Source organism: Chelmon rostratus, chromosome 6 (genome assembly GCF_017976325.1).
Source record: "Chelmon rostratus isolate fCheRos1 chromosome 6, fCheRos1.pri, whole genome shotgun sequence".
NCBI classification, from domain to species: Eukaryota; Metazoa; Chordata; class Actinopteri; order Chaetodontiformes; family Chaetodontidae; genus Chelmon; species Chelmon rostratus.
In genome coordinates, this window is record NC_055663.1 from 10,239,491 (window position 1) to 10,256,794 (window position 17,304).

Genomic DNA, 17,304 nt, shown 5'->3' on the forward strand with positions numbered 1-17,304 from the left:
TCCATGTCGCACAACTTTAATAGAATATTTTAACTAACTCTGTACAAATCGAAAAGAAATATTGCGCAAGTAACAAATTGTGAATAAGAACCAGTTAAGGCCATTGCTAGCACACGGTCCAATGTGGTAGATCTGAAGATGTCAACCGTGGCTCTGAGAGATCTGTCCAACAAGATCTACAATCGTTCTTTTTAAAAAGAGAGAGGGGGTGGGCATTATTTTCACTGTGGCTGTTAACGCTGACCAGTCACCAGGCAGAGGTGTCCAACCAAACGGCCGAAATCCAAGTGCAGTATATAAAATACATTGGCAACCTCTTCTAATTGTTTTCCACAGACATTCTACTGAATCATTAGACAATAACAGAAATATATATATATTCTTTAACAACTTTAAATGCAGAATTAGATTACACTGTGTTAATGACAATTGGCAAACAATTAAATAAAAGAGGACGGTGGGTTTCGTCTTTCATTTTGGCTTGTTGGCAGCAGAATTTGCATTTGATCCAAACACCCTCACACTGTCCCAATCACTGACTTTAAATGACACTTGTTAAGAACTAGATACATACCAGAAGTGATATCTTATAAACAACCACGTAAGGCTGCGGATTAGCCACTGTGTCTGCTTAAATGCGTCATCTTTTAGGGAAATATTCACCAGACTGGATGTGATGCTTGGGCTGGCAAAATCCAACAAGCTGAAACCAACCTATGTGGACAGAAACGTCTGCTTTTCAAATGTCTCAAGTTTGTAAATTGTTCATATTATCCTTGTTAAAACAAGTTCAAAGAGCATTTTCAGGGGTGATGGGGCAAACGGAGAAGAGCGACATATGACAGTTTTGAAATATGAGCACATCCTTGTCCCATGATCTCAATTAGTGTTATGTGTTCACTTGAGTGCTCAGTTTAAATGCTTGTTAAGCCCAACACAACTGGGCAGAAGTGAGCCGTATTAAAGCGGAACACAATTGATCAATGTTTGAGATTCATTTTGATTTTTTAAAAAAACACGAGTTGGCAGTATTCGCGTTTTGCTGACCTGTTATGCCCAAATAAGATTTGAGCCAGTGATGAACGAGCCTATTACTGCGTCTGGGCCTTAAGAGTTCCCAAAATGCACCACTTCGTACAGCTGCATGACACCAGAATAAATAGTCCAATGACATGACAATGAATATTTAAAAAAGTAAATTAAAGTCAAAATGATACATTGTATGTCTCTTAAAAAACACCCTAACAAAAGAAAAACACTGCAGTGACCCCAGTGAAAGATTAAGTCAAACTTGTTCAGCAGTTTCCTGGTAAACTTACACTTCTCTTGTTGGCATTAAAAAACCCTGAGTAACTGATTTCCAAGAAAACTAAAGTTGGGAACCATTAATTTCCTATCGTTTTTTTTCCATACGATGTTCTGAGGTTCTTGGCAGTAGTAACCTACTCCAGCTTACCAAAAGAAGACGACTGTCCCTATGTGATGCCGTGGTATTTCAATCAGAGTCAAGTCACTTCCCGCCTTGAGTTCAAATGAAGCCAAATAAAAAGGGGGTGAGATGGGCGCAAGACAAAAGAAAAAGAAGTCATGCACATAGTAAAAACACAGTTTGGTTTGCGTTCTATTGCGTTCAAATGAGTTTGTGAAAGGGCAGAGCCTGCAAGAGTAGGAGGACTTGCTGATTGGCTAAGAACTGATTTGACGGACAGCAGGTCTCCGCCTCCCCTGATCACCCCGGTTACTGCTGTTTGCATTCGGCTGGCTGGGGCTGTTCTTTCTGTGGGGAGCAGACAGAGAGAAACCAGATTAGAAAACAAGAGGACACACAGCTAATGAAACCACTGGGCGTTAGCTAGTGACTAGAAGCAGCTAAGAAAGCAGACGCTAGAGAAAGATCTTTTTAACCATGTTAGAAACCTGGGATGGGATTACAGGAGGAAAAACAGATAGATGGAAGGAGCAAAGATGACACAAGCCGTATCTACCCGAGATGTGAGTTGAGGGTCCTAAACACCTTGGACTACTGGGAGAATCAAGGATGAAGTGAAAGAGAGAGGCAGCCAGAATAATAAACCAAAGTGTATAATGTATGTGGGACGCCATCCTTATTTCTCCCTTACCTAGAAATGCATGGGGTGAGAATGATTATGCCTGTAATGGAGGGGAATCCAGGGAAGGGAGAGACAACAATATGCACAAGTTTAATCGTCACATTCCTACACGACATAGTGAGCACAGTGAAACACAGCTGAACTTGGTGAATGAGCACACTGAATTCCTGAAGCAAAATGAATAACTGAGCAGGTACCACGAGAGAAAAGCTCAACACAACAAGCTGCTAAAGAAGCTCTTTCACAGACAAAGCAGCATTGTGGGTCACTCATGGTAATACTGCTTATAGGCCACGCCAGGACCTTACTCACTATCAGCCTGGAATAGCTCATAATGGATCATCTCACCAAACTATATGCCCAACTCAACTGCTGTCGTTATGTAATAATTTGTAGCCGATGGTGTGAGAGAGTAAGTGCAGAAAAAGAAAACGCTTCTTCTTGTCAGGATAGATGGCATGTCTGAGCTGGAGGTGAAAGTGTGAGATATGATTAAAGAACTTTCATGAATATATGGATTAATACTCAGATTCCCATCATCATTGAGCTCTAGTCAATGAGAGACTTAAAACTACAAGTTAGCCTAGGTGACTGCTGCCCATATAAACAGCATCATCAATACAGAGAGAGCAAATAAGATACAGAAGCCCCCATAACAATGTGATCCTGTGTGAGAGCATCATGATTTTGCAGTTAATTAGCGAGCAGCATTGGACAAGAAGTAGTGTATTAGATGAAAACCGTGTGTCAACTTTATTCAAACCATGTCAGATAATGTCTGCAATGGCATCTCCTGAGTGCATCCATTACCAGAGCGTAGCAAAATAAACTGTCTTTCTTCCCACATTGCTCAAGGCTACACCAACAACCAACATGACAGGAGCATTTATCTCTGCAGATATGTGACCATACCACACTGAGTGCTTGAGCGTCAATATAATACGACCTTGGAATGACAAGACTATGATTTGTTGTATGCAAGTAGGATGATAAAGTTGAACTGAATATTCTGTGTATGCGGTAATATAATCTTCACGATAGTAAAATATGGATAACAAGGGGGGCCATGTCATTCCAATGGAAGTGCCTCATGCAGTCAAAACGCTGTAAATATTTCATTTCCTTCAGCTCTGCCATGATGCACATGCACTTCTCTGGTTCTGCCTGTCTTGAGTATTTGCCCACATGAACAGTAACAGAATTATGTCTTCATACACTTTTAGTGACTTTGAAATACAAAGTGGACTTGATGGCTTAAATTGTGGAACATCAAGGAGACTTGTTTTTACATATGAGATAAGAAATTTTCCCCTCTAGTTTCAGTAGCCTTCTCTGAATTCCCAGAATTCCTGTACTGTTCCGGGGGGGTTGGTTTCATTCTCAGCTCACTAAGCTACCTGTTACCACCATCACTGCACTAATAACAACACTCACATTGAAAAAGATTGAAAATGATGCAAACACATCAGAAGGAGATGCACAATCAATTATCAGATCAACAACAACAAAAAAAAAAAGTCTGGAAATCACACTGACCTTGGGGTCAAAGTCTCCCTCATCATCGTCATCATCACCCTCCTCATCTTGCTCCTGAGACACAAAAACAAGATGATTATAAGATAATTCAAAGAATCATGATGAATTTACAGTTTATCAGTGATGTGTATGGTGGCACAGTGGTCCTGTGTGAGCAGTGATGTCCAGCTGTCTGGTATATCACAACAAATTCACAGCTTGTGAGTGAAAGTGGTAATTACTAACCTCTTCATCTCCCTCTTCCAGCTCCTCCTCTTCAAACTGCATTAAAAAAATAAAATTGATAGTGAAAACATACCCACATGTGGGACAACACAGACAATTTTAGCTCATATTTCCTCAAAAGATGTTTTTCAGTCTGCAAACATCCCATCTTGTGGCTTTTTCTGTGTTCAGGTATAACAGTTTGTGTGTGTGTGTGTGTGTGTGTGTGTGTGTGTGTGTGTGTGTGTGTATGTTTCTCACACTCTCATCATCTTCCAGGGCCTCTCCAGTGAAATACAGCACTGCTCTGGGAACTATTCTCTCACGGAAGAAATGACCAATCTCGAAGTCTGTGGCTAGGGTGAACTCAGAGTCTTCATCCTGTAAAACAAGAACACAAAGAGATCATTTTAACACAGCTACAAAAGCAAACGGAGAAGGAAAGGAAGACGCAATAAAATGGGTGTTGATTTTATGAAGAATAAGTGACAGAGTACTCACCATTTCTCCATCTGGTGAAGCTGTAAGGTAAAGGAATATCATTTAAGTATTGAGAATATAATTTAAGCAATAAACGCCACAACACACTCCTTTATAGTGACTATACAAGGCAATTAAGGTTTGATGAAAGATGGGAAAATGGGATTTCAAAAGGCATGTTCATTTTAAAATTACCAGTTAAGCCAACCGTCACTGTCAGATCTCTAGAACAGGATTACCTGTTATTCAACCAACATCTGTAAGTCCATTTATGGCAACAACTACACTCACTATCAGTGACATCACAGCGTGAGGTCACATCCTTCACAGAAAATGACAGGCCGTTAGCAAACAGCTGTGCTCCACTGACTAACAGTGACTTCATCCCATCCTTCCTCTCCTTTCAACAATCCTGTATCAGGGGAAACTACAGTGCTTTGTTACACTTACAAGGTTCTGTGAGCATTAGTGAATTGTGACCACAGCATGTACTGAGCTGGCCATTTCAGAGTACCTAAAATATCTTTGGCATCTCTGTACTGCACTTCTTGTTAATTATTTGTTGACATATACGCTAATACCCATGCATTTGCAGTAAGCTAATATTGGTCTTGCTCTACTTAAAACGAAGGATTGCAGTCAGTTTGTGCAATGAATGAATCGATGTTATGCTCAGGTGTTAGACAAAAACATTCTTACTGTCTCACATATCCTGATAGAGGAGATACAATTGATGACAAAAAATGCACTTCCTCTGAAGGCAGATGTAGATATGAAAAGTTGTGCTCATGTTGTTTTGTTGCCATGGGGAAAAAATTACAAGAAGTAATTTCTTCAAAAAGTTTGTTGTGTCCAATTAAAAACTACATGTACGGTGGGTCTACTCTCTAATGCAATCTATTAAAAACAACAAAAAAAACCAAATACACAATAAATCTTGTGCACACACCCATGGACTGCAAAGCACTCAAGTCTTATGCAGTCTTTGTGCATGTTCGCATGATCAGTGACGGATGGCTTATTCACTAATGGACATCCCAACCCCAGAACTGCACACCTGAACACACTTGACAAAGAGCTATTTATATTTGCCAATCATATACTGAGGCTATGACTGAACCAGTAAGACAAACATTTGCTCAGCCAGTGAGTTATCAGGTCAACTTGTCAAAGTCAGAATAAGCCCAGGCATGTCTGACAGTCAGATGACAACACAGGAAAGACAGTAGTTATTAAAATAAAGGTGTATGCTGCACAACTGATCTTTTGAGAGAGAATGACTAATTTCAAGATATTTGACTGAAAGGATCTGTCATTGTATTAAAGGACTGCTGACTCCTTGAGTGACCTCACCCTCACCTTTGAAAGGGGCAATTGTGCCAGTAAGGTTACCTAATGTCCTGAGGGTTTCATCGGACAGAGTAATTCTAAAAGACAACAAGCTAAAGGCCTTAAACAGAAAGAAAAAGAAAAGAAGTTTACTCTCCAAAGGTGTGCCATATGAAAGCATTTACAGTCTTGGGACCAATTTGTTAACTGTTTTAGGTAGCAGCTAGATAGAGTGTTGTTTTGTCATTGGTCTAACAACTTTGCCTCAAATTTTAGGTCAGTCGTTAACTGTTTAGCACCACAAAAAAATAAAAACCAAAGTTGATATAATGTTCGACGGTCTGGTGAGCACAGCTCCATGTACAAAGTCCATCATCAGTGAGCAACAGACTTTCTGACAGTTGCAAGTACACACAGCAGAACAACTGCAAAATCCATCAGTTTTAAGAGTATGACGCCACCTGCTGTTGAATTCAGCTTAATGCAGTGACCAATGGTAAAAACACATGACATGCATGCGAACATGCTGCCACACAGCCTGCAGATGAACACAGACATGCTGACTGTCAAAGCAGTTCTATCCGTGTGTAGCTCTCCCTCTCAGAGCTTTCAGAGGTTCAGGATTTGTTCAAGAGGTGTGTGTACATCGTGTGTGCACAGCTAAAAGAGCATAGCTATGAATTTTAACATTCACTGCTATGTGAGATACATACGTAAGTTGTTGAAAGGAGGCGTAGTTGTAATGAATGTCACATTTATTCCTCCTGAAAATTCAAATCCATTTTGTGTGTCTGTTTTTGTGTGTGTTCTCACCTTTGACAGGATTAAAGAAGTTGAAGAATGAGTCGTTGGGGACCTGTTTAGTAACAGTGCGGACAGTGCCACGGCCTTTATGCTTCTGCTTCTTCTTAATGGTTTTCACTGTCACATCCTTCCCCTTGTGCCAGTCTATCTGACAGCTAGAGAGAGGGGGTGTGCAAAAAAGTGAGAGGCGGCAGAAAGTAAGGACGCAAAAAAGGTAAAAGTTGGAAGTGCCAAGTGGAGGTTGATATGTGGGATGTAAAGTCAAGAGAGATTAATATAGAAAGAGAGAACAGAAATGTTTTGCAAACCACACAATCTCTATTTTTTCCTTAAACCTCAACATCATATGTGTCAAAGCCACAGCTGAAGAAACATGCTTCTGTGCTCTGGCTCTTACCCTTCACAGTCAATGATCTCTGGCCCCTCGAATGAGAAAGGGTCTGAGGCATCAGGCTCTGACTTCATCTTGTAGACTTTAGTGAGGACGGCATTGTTGAAGTAACCATTGGGCTCAAAGTGGAACTCTAATGTAAAACTCTGTGAGAAAGACCAAGCAAGACAAATAATTTCACTCAGCATTTTTGCTCTATTTCAAATTATATCATTATTGCAACATGACGATACTGACCATTGGCTGTCCTGGCTCAGAAAACTTCACTTGAATATCTTTCAAGTGCTTTAGGATGGGCTCATCGTGTTCCTGGTGGTACATGAACAATCAGATCAGTGACACATGACAGTGTTCAGAAATGGGACAAACTGTATATAGGTCATGAGTGAGAGATCAATATTTCAAAATACCTGTAGCATGTCACTGAGCATGTCCACACTCTTGAATATGGTAAGCCAGAACTCAGGGATACCTTTTGGATCTTCCTCTGGCATGGCTTCCTCTTTCTTTGCATCCTCAATAGCAGCTTTTTCTTTTACCTCCTCCTATGGGCAGTGCAGCAGAGCACTCATCAAGATTCACTGTTTAAACAAACGGCTTAAACAAACTACTTTAAGCTTTCAAGTGAGTCACACAAGACACAGATTTTGTGTGCACAAAGAAATCAGATACAAACAAGATCTTAACACGACTAGTCAGTCACACAGCTGTCACAGTTTGTTAGTCCTGGTGATTTCCCACAGCCCTGTTGTTTCCTGGTGAACACGAAACCGTTTGCCCCATGTCTGTTTTGGTTTGCTTAACTGAAAAGGAGGCAGATGCTGAAAACAATTTTTTTCCTGTGCATCTTGCACTTACTCCTTCATCCGCTATGGAGAGAAAAGCTTTGTGCTATAAACACCCCCTATATATCTATTAAGTGATCAAACTCTGAAGACAAACAAATCAAAGGAGTACTTACAGCTAGCTCCTCCTCTTCCTCTCTGTCACTGTGCCACTCACACTCTTCGTCTGTGGGTTCCACTGTTCCTGTGACAATTTCTCGTCTCTGTGACACGCACGCACACACACACACACACCAAAGTTAATCATTTTTGAGAAGAATATGGGAATACTAGTATAACATTATCTGTACATGAACAAGCATTTTCACAAGAAGGCTGAATTATTTTCAGCTAGCATACTGAAATCAACACCATTTTAGAGACTGACACACACACTGACATATATATATATATACACAGCATACACACAGCGCAGACAGGTGCAGCAGGATTACAGCTGCCAGTCTCCAGTGCGACTAAGAATGGCTGAGTTCTTGTCACTAACTCTGGAAATAGCCTTGACTGACAAAACAACAGTTGACTACTCGTTGTGGCAGTTTTCAATTTAGCACCAAGGATGTGTCATCACTGACCACATATCTGACCAGAAAGACATACTTCACCACCCATTAGTGCAGGGAACACAAGTGATTCTTATCCGTGAATACTGAAATTGAATACTTGGTCTCTTAACAAATAAGAGGCCTTATTTGTTAAGACCTTATTTTTTTCACTTTCTTTTCCAAGTTTAACATAAATTGAGCAAAGAAAATTCTATATGTTTGGTGTTGCAGTCAAGTTAAGCAAAGAAAGGGTTCTGTTTTAAGAACATTATTAATAGTACCTTCTCGAACAGTGGCTGATACAAGGCAGCATACTTCCTCTCTAGTTCATGGACCTCCTCGTAGAATTTAGCCTCGATGTTGGCACACTGCACCTGTAGCCTTTTCAAGGCATGCACTCGCCTCTTCACTACTTTGGGAAGCATGCTATGAGGGGAGAAAAACATAAGAATTGGTGTGAATTCAAAAAATCTATAGCTGAAGTAATATTATGATCAGTTTTAGAAGTAAAACTGTTATCCTGAACTGATTCTCACACAATATTGAAGCCTTTTTGATTGGGGAGTCTTCAATTTAGAGGATTGGGATCTCAAGATGGTTTAGACAGAAAGATAATTTTGTTTGTGTATGGGTGTGGTAGTCACTGTGATTAAGAGAAAGTAATAATGAATAATAATACTAATTATTATAATAATTATCATTATTTTACATGCATGAAATATCCAATGTTATGGATAACAGTAGTACACTATATTGAACCTCAGTTGGATAATTTAATATGTGATTTTGCATACATTTCACTTTAGAGTCTAAGTTATTAATCAAGTGTTAAGTATTTCCCATAAGTTAAGATGAAAAACTACCAGATGATATCAAGGTGATAATATTGGACATTTACATTTACAATCAGATCACAAGTACACCTCACCACAATTGCCACATTGGGTAATACAGCACCATATTTAAGTCTGGAAGTTACTGTTTTGGAAGTTAATTTCCATCTTTTGGCTGGTATGGGCCAATTATGTCAATGTGCAACTGACAATTGTGACCAAAGCTTTAGCATTGTCAAATAGCCAATATAACTGCATAGGTAGTAAATAACATCAGTGTTCAAGGACCGTACAAATATGGAGGCTGTGTGCTAATAATTGTTGTTTAATAGGTTTGGGTTTTTAACCATTTTCCCAATGCCATCCCAAGATGTCCAGACAACTGATGTTAACAACAGCATGTTGTAACCATGACAGTCTTTCCATTTTTACCTTCTATCCCCTAGTATAAACAATCTGCACTGACCTTTCCAAGAAGTGGTAGCTGACAGGTCTGTCCATCTGCCCACCTGGATTTTGCATCCCTTGATCCCCTTTACCTGCCAAACCAATAAAAACATCAACACAGGACAACATTACAAGGACAAGAATGGAGGTTGTGCCACTCTATTTATTCAGAATCTTGTTTAAATTGTGGTCCAAAATATGCTTAATATAAAATAATCCAATGCAATAGTACTCATAAATAAATACTGTGAAACTTGCTAAGTTCCACTTTTGTTCTGACTGCTTCAGAGAACGTTGATTAAGCTCTAGGGTTGGGTCAGTTTCCAGTTTTGCTGGTCCGGTGTACAGCTTAAACCATTTTGATATTATGCGAACCGACTGAACCAGTATTTGTCATTATGAGAAAGTCTTTCAAATTCTGGCATTATGTTATTAATACAAACTCTAGAACACTTCCTGTCTGTCCATTTCAAATTAAAATAGTTTCAGGGAACAGAAACCCTGCATTTCTTGACAATGTTTTTTTTGTTGAAGTGGCACGAGACTGCAGTTTCATTTATTATTTTGATGTTAAGCTTCTGAAGAAGAGGGGTTGAGTTGAATGTGGTAAGAAATAAAAATATAATGTGCTACTCAGTTGTCCTGATTGTGGTGCTGCTACACCCTCATTCATGGGCTCTCATTATGTTCCACTCAGGAACTGCTGAGTCACCTTAACACCTTGTAGCAAAATTTGACATTGCCAGGAGCTAGCTAAACAGGCAGCTCAGGGGGGACTTTTCAGACATTGATTAGCATTTACAGAAGCCAGCAGCATCAAATGTGTGTTATGTCCACCCACCATGCAGCTAACACTAGCAGATTTATTAGCTGACTCTGCCCAGGTTGGAAGCTCCCAGTGAACACAGCCAGTTACGCTTAGCAGCTTTTACCAGTTACTTTAGCAACAAGTTAAGCTGTCTGTCCATCGGGAAACTGTAAATCACCTTGGTAAATCAAACTTGCCTCTGTCAGCCTCGGGGCTGTGTTTGGTCCCTGTCCGCCTGTGTTCACCGGGAGGCTGTTAGTTAGCAGTTACTTTAGCAACAAGTAAAGGTTTTTGTTCAGAGTTGAGGCAGAGCAGCCAGAAGACTTAAGAGGGAAAACCAGCAAATATTTTCCCCATAAAATATGGCCCAGCTTTCCCAAATTAGTGAATAAAGTTATGAGGCCCTGCCCCTAGAAACACTCCGCTCTGAAAGCATTCTTCTCTTTATACATCTATGGTGGTGTCATAAAAATTCAGAAAGCATGCAAAATTAGCATACGCCCCCTAGTGCAGGAGAAGTCTTCAACATTTCTAATCCTTTATCATAAAATACCATTAATAATACCCACGAAACCCACTTTTTTTAGCCAGTGTTAGACCAGATAACTTACTGACGTATAGGTAATGTAGAGCGCAACACGCGTGATTAATACACTTAAACACTAATTTTGCCTTAATGGGAACATTAATATCAAACTGGTTCAAAAAAGTAAAAGTTTGACTTAATGTGCACTCTTCTTTTTTCTACATCAACACAAACATGAACATGCAACAGCTATTCTTAAACAGTCTGAACCAACTTTGCTCATAGTGATCACACATCTGATTTATTATTGTAAGTAAGTTAGTATTGTAAGTTCACTTAAAATTAACTTTACCTTTATTGGCGTCCATTACCGAGTGGCAGCTCCTTCCTCTGATAGAAACAGAACAATTATATTTGACATATAAAACATTATGAGTCACACATATTGTTTGTGAACCAGAGCCAACAACTGGGTGGGAAAAAGTCTCTGTCTGGTGTATTTCAACAGGGAGCGCGAGTTGCTCCTATCATTTAATCATTCTTCTAAATGGGACACGTTTTTCCATTTTCCATCATTCTATTATTATTGCCACAAAATCATCAGTGCTCAAGTCCCAAAAGTAAAACCCATGGTTTCGCGAGAGGTGCAAGCTGAAATATGCGTAAGCAACAGAGGAAAACAGAGGGACAGACAAACCAGCTGAGCTAACTTTGACCAACAGCAACCCTGGTGTTGAGCAAGCGCAGGCCGATGACGCATTGACATGCTAACGGCAGCTGGGCAAGGCTATGACAACAAAAGTTAGCATATCTCCATTTGCAAGAACTAAAATGACTACCACTGCCTCTGACAGTCACAGAGGGTCAATGATAAAACAATATTGAATTAATCTACACGGCTACATCGGTTTACCAACAAGCACATACAGCATTAATTACCACCTAGTATGGGCGGTGCCAAGGATTGACAGCAGATAACCGGGCTAGCTAGCTAGCAAGAAGACCCAACGTGCTATGAACAATGCTTTAGCTAAGATCAAGTGCGAAGGTTAACACGTTACATTAACCTTTTCTCCCTCATTCGTATGAGACAATTAGGACATATTATGCCGATGACTGGCGAAAGCAATGATACTAAGCCTTTCATTATGTAGATAAAACTGGCCGTTAAGGTTACAGATATGCTACTAGCCTATTGCTAGCCATATTCAAAAGCTAATATCAGCTAGCGACCGTTAGCTCGCACGTTAATAAAAGCACCAAAAGAGAAAGCAAAATGTCTTGAAGACAGTTCATCAGCGGTCTGCCCAATTAGATGAGATAACTCGTAACGCTAATAATCAATACACTAATATGGCAGCAAATGCCCGTATTAATGAAATGTTGGTGCCCGCTAGCTGTTTTAGCAGTCTTACCTCTAGCTGAGCGGAATTCAAGCTGGTCGCGTCGCTCACGCGTCTTCGCTTCAACCCACACGCGCGAGCTACACACGCGCTCCAGCATCCTGTACTCTCATTGGACAGCTAGTGAAGGAGGGCATAGTGCTGCATTCAAGTGCTATGTTGCGAAAATGTCAGTTGTGGGGCCAAATCAAGGCCATCATAAACAAAAAGACATATTGAAGATACACAATCAGTATTCACACAAATAAATCAGACAATCCAATTCTAATTTCAAAGCCTAAGTGGCAATCCTATTAAACATCAGATCTAGACAAAAATATAAAGCACTTTTCTGGAAAATTTCTCAATTATGTGAGATTCCTGTACAGCCTAGTCTTACAGCTTTCACATTCACTGTGCTGTTTGTCTCCATCTTCTCCGTATTTTGAATGGTGAGTGAATGGTTTGTTGTTTTCTGTTGTGTTCTTTTTGCTCTGACTGATGAAGGGCCCTTTTCTGACGTAGTAGAAAGATTACATATAGACCACAGAGAGGTAGACGTTTTAATTAAATTTATGAACTACAGAGGTACAAGTGAGGTGTGCCTGTGAGCGGATCAGCAATGTAGGCAATGCCTGTGTGAGTGTATGAATGTGAAATAAATGACTATAAAGGGCAAATGGTGTTGGCTGGCAGGTCTGCTCATGTTGGCTCCAGAGCCAAGCCTATTCAGGTGTGCTGCGTCACTGACAGGTCTCAGCTTCACCCTCTGTCTTCCTGGAAGAAGAAGAACATGGCCAACCGGAACAGACAAGGATAGGGCCAACCTTAGTCCATCACACTCCCTCTCATAAGATAGTGGGTATATTTGAAATGCTTACTTGACATAAAATCTGCCATATTGCCTCAGAGGTCAATCCAAATGCCAACGTAATCTGACCAAGTGTCACAGTGTACAGTTGGGTACTACTTCATCCTGTACATACACACAGATACAAGCACAAATACATCAAATAGCATCTTGTTACAAATGACCAATACTTGCTTATCAAACGTATCAAAACAAAATTCTAAATACTGATTTGAGAAATTGTATTTGATTAAAAATGTGTAATTGGGTAATACAAAAACATTACATTCTATACAAACTGATAATATCACATTTTAGGCATTTACTAGCCTCAAAATCTGAGGTCTGACCTCAACTGCCCATCATTGAAAAGATGAGCACTGCTAATCTCCCACTAATCAGAATACATCTTGGAGGTGAGTGGCTGCAAATTCGGTCACTGATTTCTGTTAGTCAAAGCAACCAAGCACATTACGAAATGTTCCTGAGTCCATGTGGTAACTTCCTTTATACAACCCAAAGTGGTGAACCTCCCTTCATCCTTGCTTGTGAACGACTGTGTCTTTCCAGGATGCTCCTTTCATAGCCAGTATGATACTATCACCTGTTACCAATCAACCTGTTTACCTGTGGAATGGTCCAACAGGTGTTTTTGGAGCATTCCACAACTCTTTTGTTGCTCCCGACCCAACATGTTTGAAATGTGTTGCAGGCATCAAATTCAGAATACATATAAATTTACAAAAATCAATGACGTCAGTTCAACAAATACTTCATTATAATTTCACAAACTGTTATGTCCTAACAGACATAATACAACAACAACTTAATATAAACTTTCAATATTTTTTAATGACACTAATATGGTAGAATTATTGTCGTATTGTAGATAAGCAAATGCATAATTCATGATATGATAACCACCAATTGTCATGCCAAGTAATACTGTGAAACAAGTATACCACAGCAACCTTATTGGCATCTTTATGTTTTGCAAAGTGTCTCATATATCTTTTTTTTTTTTGAATCATACAGTTTTTCTACAGTTTAAACTTGAGACAAAAAAATGTCTTTTTGGAGAATAAAATGACATTAAATAATGCATTTGAGGTATTTCAAATATACAACTACAAGCTCTCGAAGTATTTTGTTATACATCAGATCTTATTTTTTCTGCCCAGCAACAAGCAAATTACAAAATACTCAACAGTAATTAGATACATTTTTAAAAATACATTGAATTGAAATTTTGCCCATCTCTGTATACCACTAGTGCATGCTGAAGCATGAAGAGGTGCTCCTTTTTGAGTTTACACCCGGCTCCTCAGAAACCCTGTGCACACCACGGCAATCTTCATCCTCTTTACTTTAACAGAGACTGCTACATTTCAGATGACAGCTTCACTGAAACATGTGATCATACACATATTTATTTCAAAGCTATAATTGAAAACTATAATTGAATTCACAGCTTGTGATCCACATTGGACATTGGACAAGTATTTTTTCAGAATGATTTGGTGTTTTTGGACAAAGCCTTAAGAATCAGGCAGACTATGTTTAGACCACAAGAGGGCTTCATATACCCGTTCCTAGGAGACAGTGACTGTATCAGTGTCTGTGCTCTGAGAGAGGCTCTCACGTTGCAGAAGTTTATTAATAACATGACAAGTGATGTGTGTGTTATGCTGAGTGTGTGTATTTATGGGTTTCTCATGGACTGCATTCCCACATGCAAACTCAAATTGTTCTTTTCACTCTGATCAGACATATTTGACAAGCCAGAAGCAGTGTTTGTTTAAATGGCTGCTGCCAAATTTTGCTAGAGAAAACATGGAACAGGAACAAATTAGGTGTATTCAATAAGCTGAGCTGACTGTATTGACATGGCTGTAAGATGGGGCAGTTGATGATTGGAGTGAGTAATAAAATTAAGTTTAAAGCTAAATATACTACCTCGTCTTCTGTAGACGTGATCAAAGAGAGGCATGTAACGTCAACAGCAGCTAGTAGTTGGGAATGAGCATCACTGTATTAATGTGAGGCTCATGATGATTATTGTATATGGCAGAAATGCTATGTTTACTTGTTATTCTTACATGAGGGAAATAGCTTTCCTGAAACAACACGTTGCCATTGAACAAAAAGCCGTAATCAAGAAAAGGCATCAACAAGTGCTGTAGTTAGCCTTTGAATGAATGAGGCAGTATGAGACCAGAGCTATCATTTACCTGCTTTGTCAGATAACATCAGTGTTTGCATTGGATCCAAAAGATGGCATTGAGGGAGATTTTAAATATGTGTGACAGAGAGGTTTCACAGTGGGAAGTGCTAATAGCTTTGAGTCATTTTCTGTCAGCTGCCACAAACACATATTTGCTTTTCTCTTGTCAACAAAGATTATGTCTCAAATGAAAAAATCCACAGCCTTTTCAAATCATATTCATTTAGAAATAAGTGTTTATTTGAACATGTTCTGTCAAAAGTGCACCAAGCGTTGTGATCATGTGTTCGTATACGGTATTCCACTGATGTGCCATGAATTATTTTTCCTTTTGGAAATGTGCTCTTTACAGAAACAGCCCATTGTCTAACAGACGTAAAACCACTAAAATTCAACCTTCTTTCTGTTTGCTATCAACCACTGTGTAGTGTACACACTTGAGAGGAAGTGACAGCACCGGAGCCCCTCAGGGTACGAATGTGGTTACCAGGCTTTGCGCCTGTCACAGTGTGACATTTGCCAGCAGGGTCTGTACCCACAGAAGAAATTAAATGTGATTGTGTAGCATTTGGGACGAGCCACGGATCTCGAAACAAGAGTACAGAAATAGCTAATTTTGGAAATGTAGGGTGATTGTTGTGTTTTGAATGGAGCGTGTGGCTAAATGTGGAGTGCAATGTGCATCTTTGAGTCGCTGCTAATAAATCCAAACATAAAAATGACTTTTAAATTCATTTGAAAGCCTTTTTGTGACCCTCTGTAGAAGTTTTTGTTGAAGCGATTTGATTAAGGCAATAGTAACACCTGCATCTCACACAAAGCTGTAATTTACAGCTTCAGCATGTCAGTAATTTCAAACTCCCTAGACGACACCCCCGTCAGTCTTTTGTACCCTGCCTCACTGAGTGGGCAGAGGTACACACCTGGCTGTTCACATGTTAGGCTGACGCCTCTACACTTGTCGTGAACAGGCCATGCTCACCTGTGTGCACACGCACGTCACTGTGCAAAGGTGCCTGTGTTTGCACTGATGCCAGATAAACTCTTACCACATTTGTGTGCATTCTGTCACATTGGCTGACAGTGGCCAGACTTTCAAGTGCTGTGTATACAATTGATGTCATGCTTGTGATTTACTAAGGAAGCACTACAGAATGTTCACAGATCCGTGCTCCCAACATACATCACTCTTTGGAGGCTGGAGGAACCAAGGAAAACATAGCTATGATGATGTAATAATAAGTACAGCCCAAAGGGAAATGTGCCTGCTCTCTGACTCAAACCTGTGGGTCAAATGCATGTTATCTGTCACCAGGAGTAGATCGTCCACACACTAAAAGCAAACAACGTGTGTGCAAGCCGTCGTGTCTAGCTTAGACTTTTCTGTTCCTTAACATTTACTCAGACACTTTGTACTTCTGGAAAATGGAACCCAAACGCTGGACACAGACAGGATGGTGTTGGTAAGAAAAAAACGTCTTTTATTTTAAATGAGGATCTGGAGGAGTGGCTGATTATGGGAATGGGATCCAATGGCAGAATGGGCGAGGAAGGATGAAGGAGGGGCATGGCTGGGTGTGAGCATGGAGACGAGGTGGCTGCTGGCAGGCAGACGGACGAACAGGAAGACAGACAGGTGAGTGAAGATCCTGAGGTACAGAAGATACAGGTTAGTCACACAAAACACGAAGATAATAAATCATTATGTACTAAATATACTGGTGGCCTGGAAGCAACACTACCAGTATGGTCAAAACAGCAGTCTGGAGAGACAGGGGAGCCCTGCATGGGAACACAGGAAAGGGAAAACACTAGGAAATCTTCTGGAGGTACAGTCATGGCTGTAACAGAAAACATGCCCCTCCACTGTTTTCCTTCTTAAATTTTCTCCCTGTTTTTCCAGTTAGAGGTTTTTCGTCTTTTCTTCTGCACAGCCCTGACAGTATTGAATCCTCATCATCTGAGTTTGCATGTTCCTTTAATCTTTCCCTT

General features: G+C 40.0%; 1 protein-coding gene across 2 annotated transcripts; it reads right to left on the bottom strand.

Annotated features, from left to right (window-relative positions):
* nap1l4a (nucleosome assembly protein 1-like 4a) lies at window positions 1-12,320 on the bottom strand. Of its 2 annotated transcripts, XM_041939377.1 has the most exons (15): window positions 12,272-12,320; window positions 11,209-11,246; window positions 9,542-9,614; window positions 8,524-8,668; window positions 7,817-7,903; window positions 7,266-7,400; window positions 7,093-7,164; window positions 6,862-7,001; window positions 6,474-6,619; window positions 4,353-4,372; window positions 4,113-4,232; window positions 3,873-3,908; window positions 3,648-3,701; window positions 2,121-2,151; window positions 1-1,777 (listed from the first exon to the last, which is right to left on the bottom strand). In XM_041939377.1, the coding sequence occupies exons 2-14, from the start codon at window positions 11,222-11,224 to the stop codon at window positions 2,146-2,148; spliced, it is 1,050 nt and encodes a 349-aa protein (XP_041795311.1). In that variant the 5' UTR covers window positions 11,225-11,246; window positions 12,272-12,320; the 3' UTR covers window positions 1-1,777; window positions 2,121-2,145. The 2 variants fall into 2 exon arrangements, with proteins under 2 accessions (XP_041795311.1, XP_041795310.1); XM_041939376.1 differs by lacking the exon at window positions 2,121-2,151.
* Window positions 12,321-17,304: the final 4,984 nt, after the last annotated feature.

Excerpts from the sequence above, each read along its gene's own strand:
- nap1l4a (XM_041939376.1), bottom strand. Across the intron at positions 7,165-7,265 it reads TGCTCAGTGACATGCTACAG|GAACACGATGAGCCCATCCT; the intron begins GTATTTTGAAAT and ends ATGTACCACCAG. Across the intron at positions 3,909-4,112 it reads CCCTGGAAGATGATGAGAGT|TTTGAAGAGGAGGAGCTGGA; the intron begins GTGAGAAACATA and ends TTTTTAATGCAG.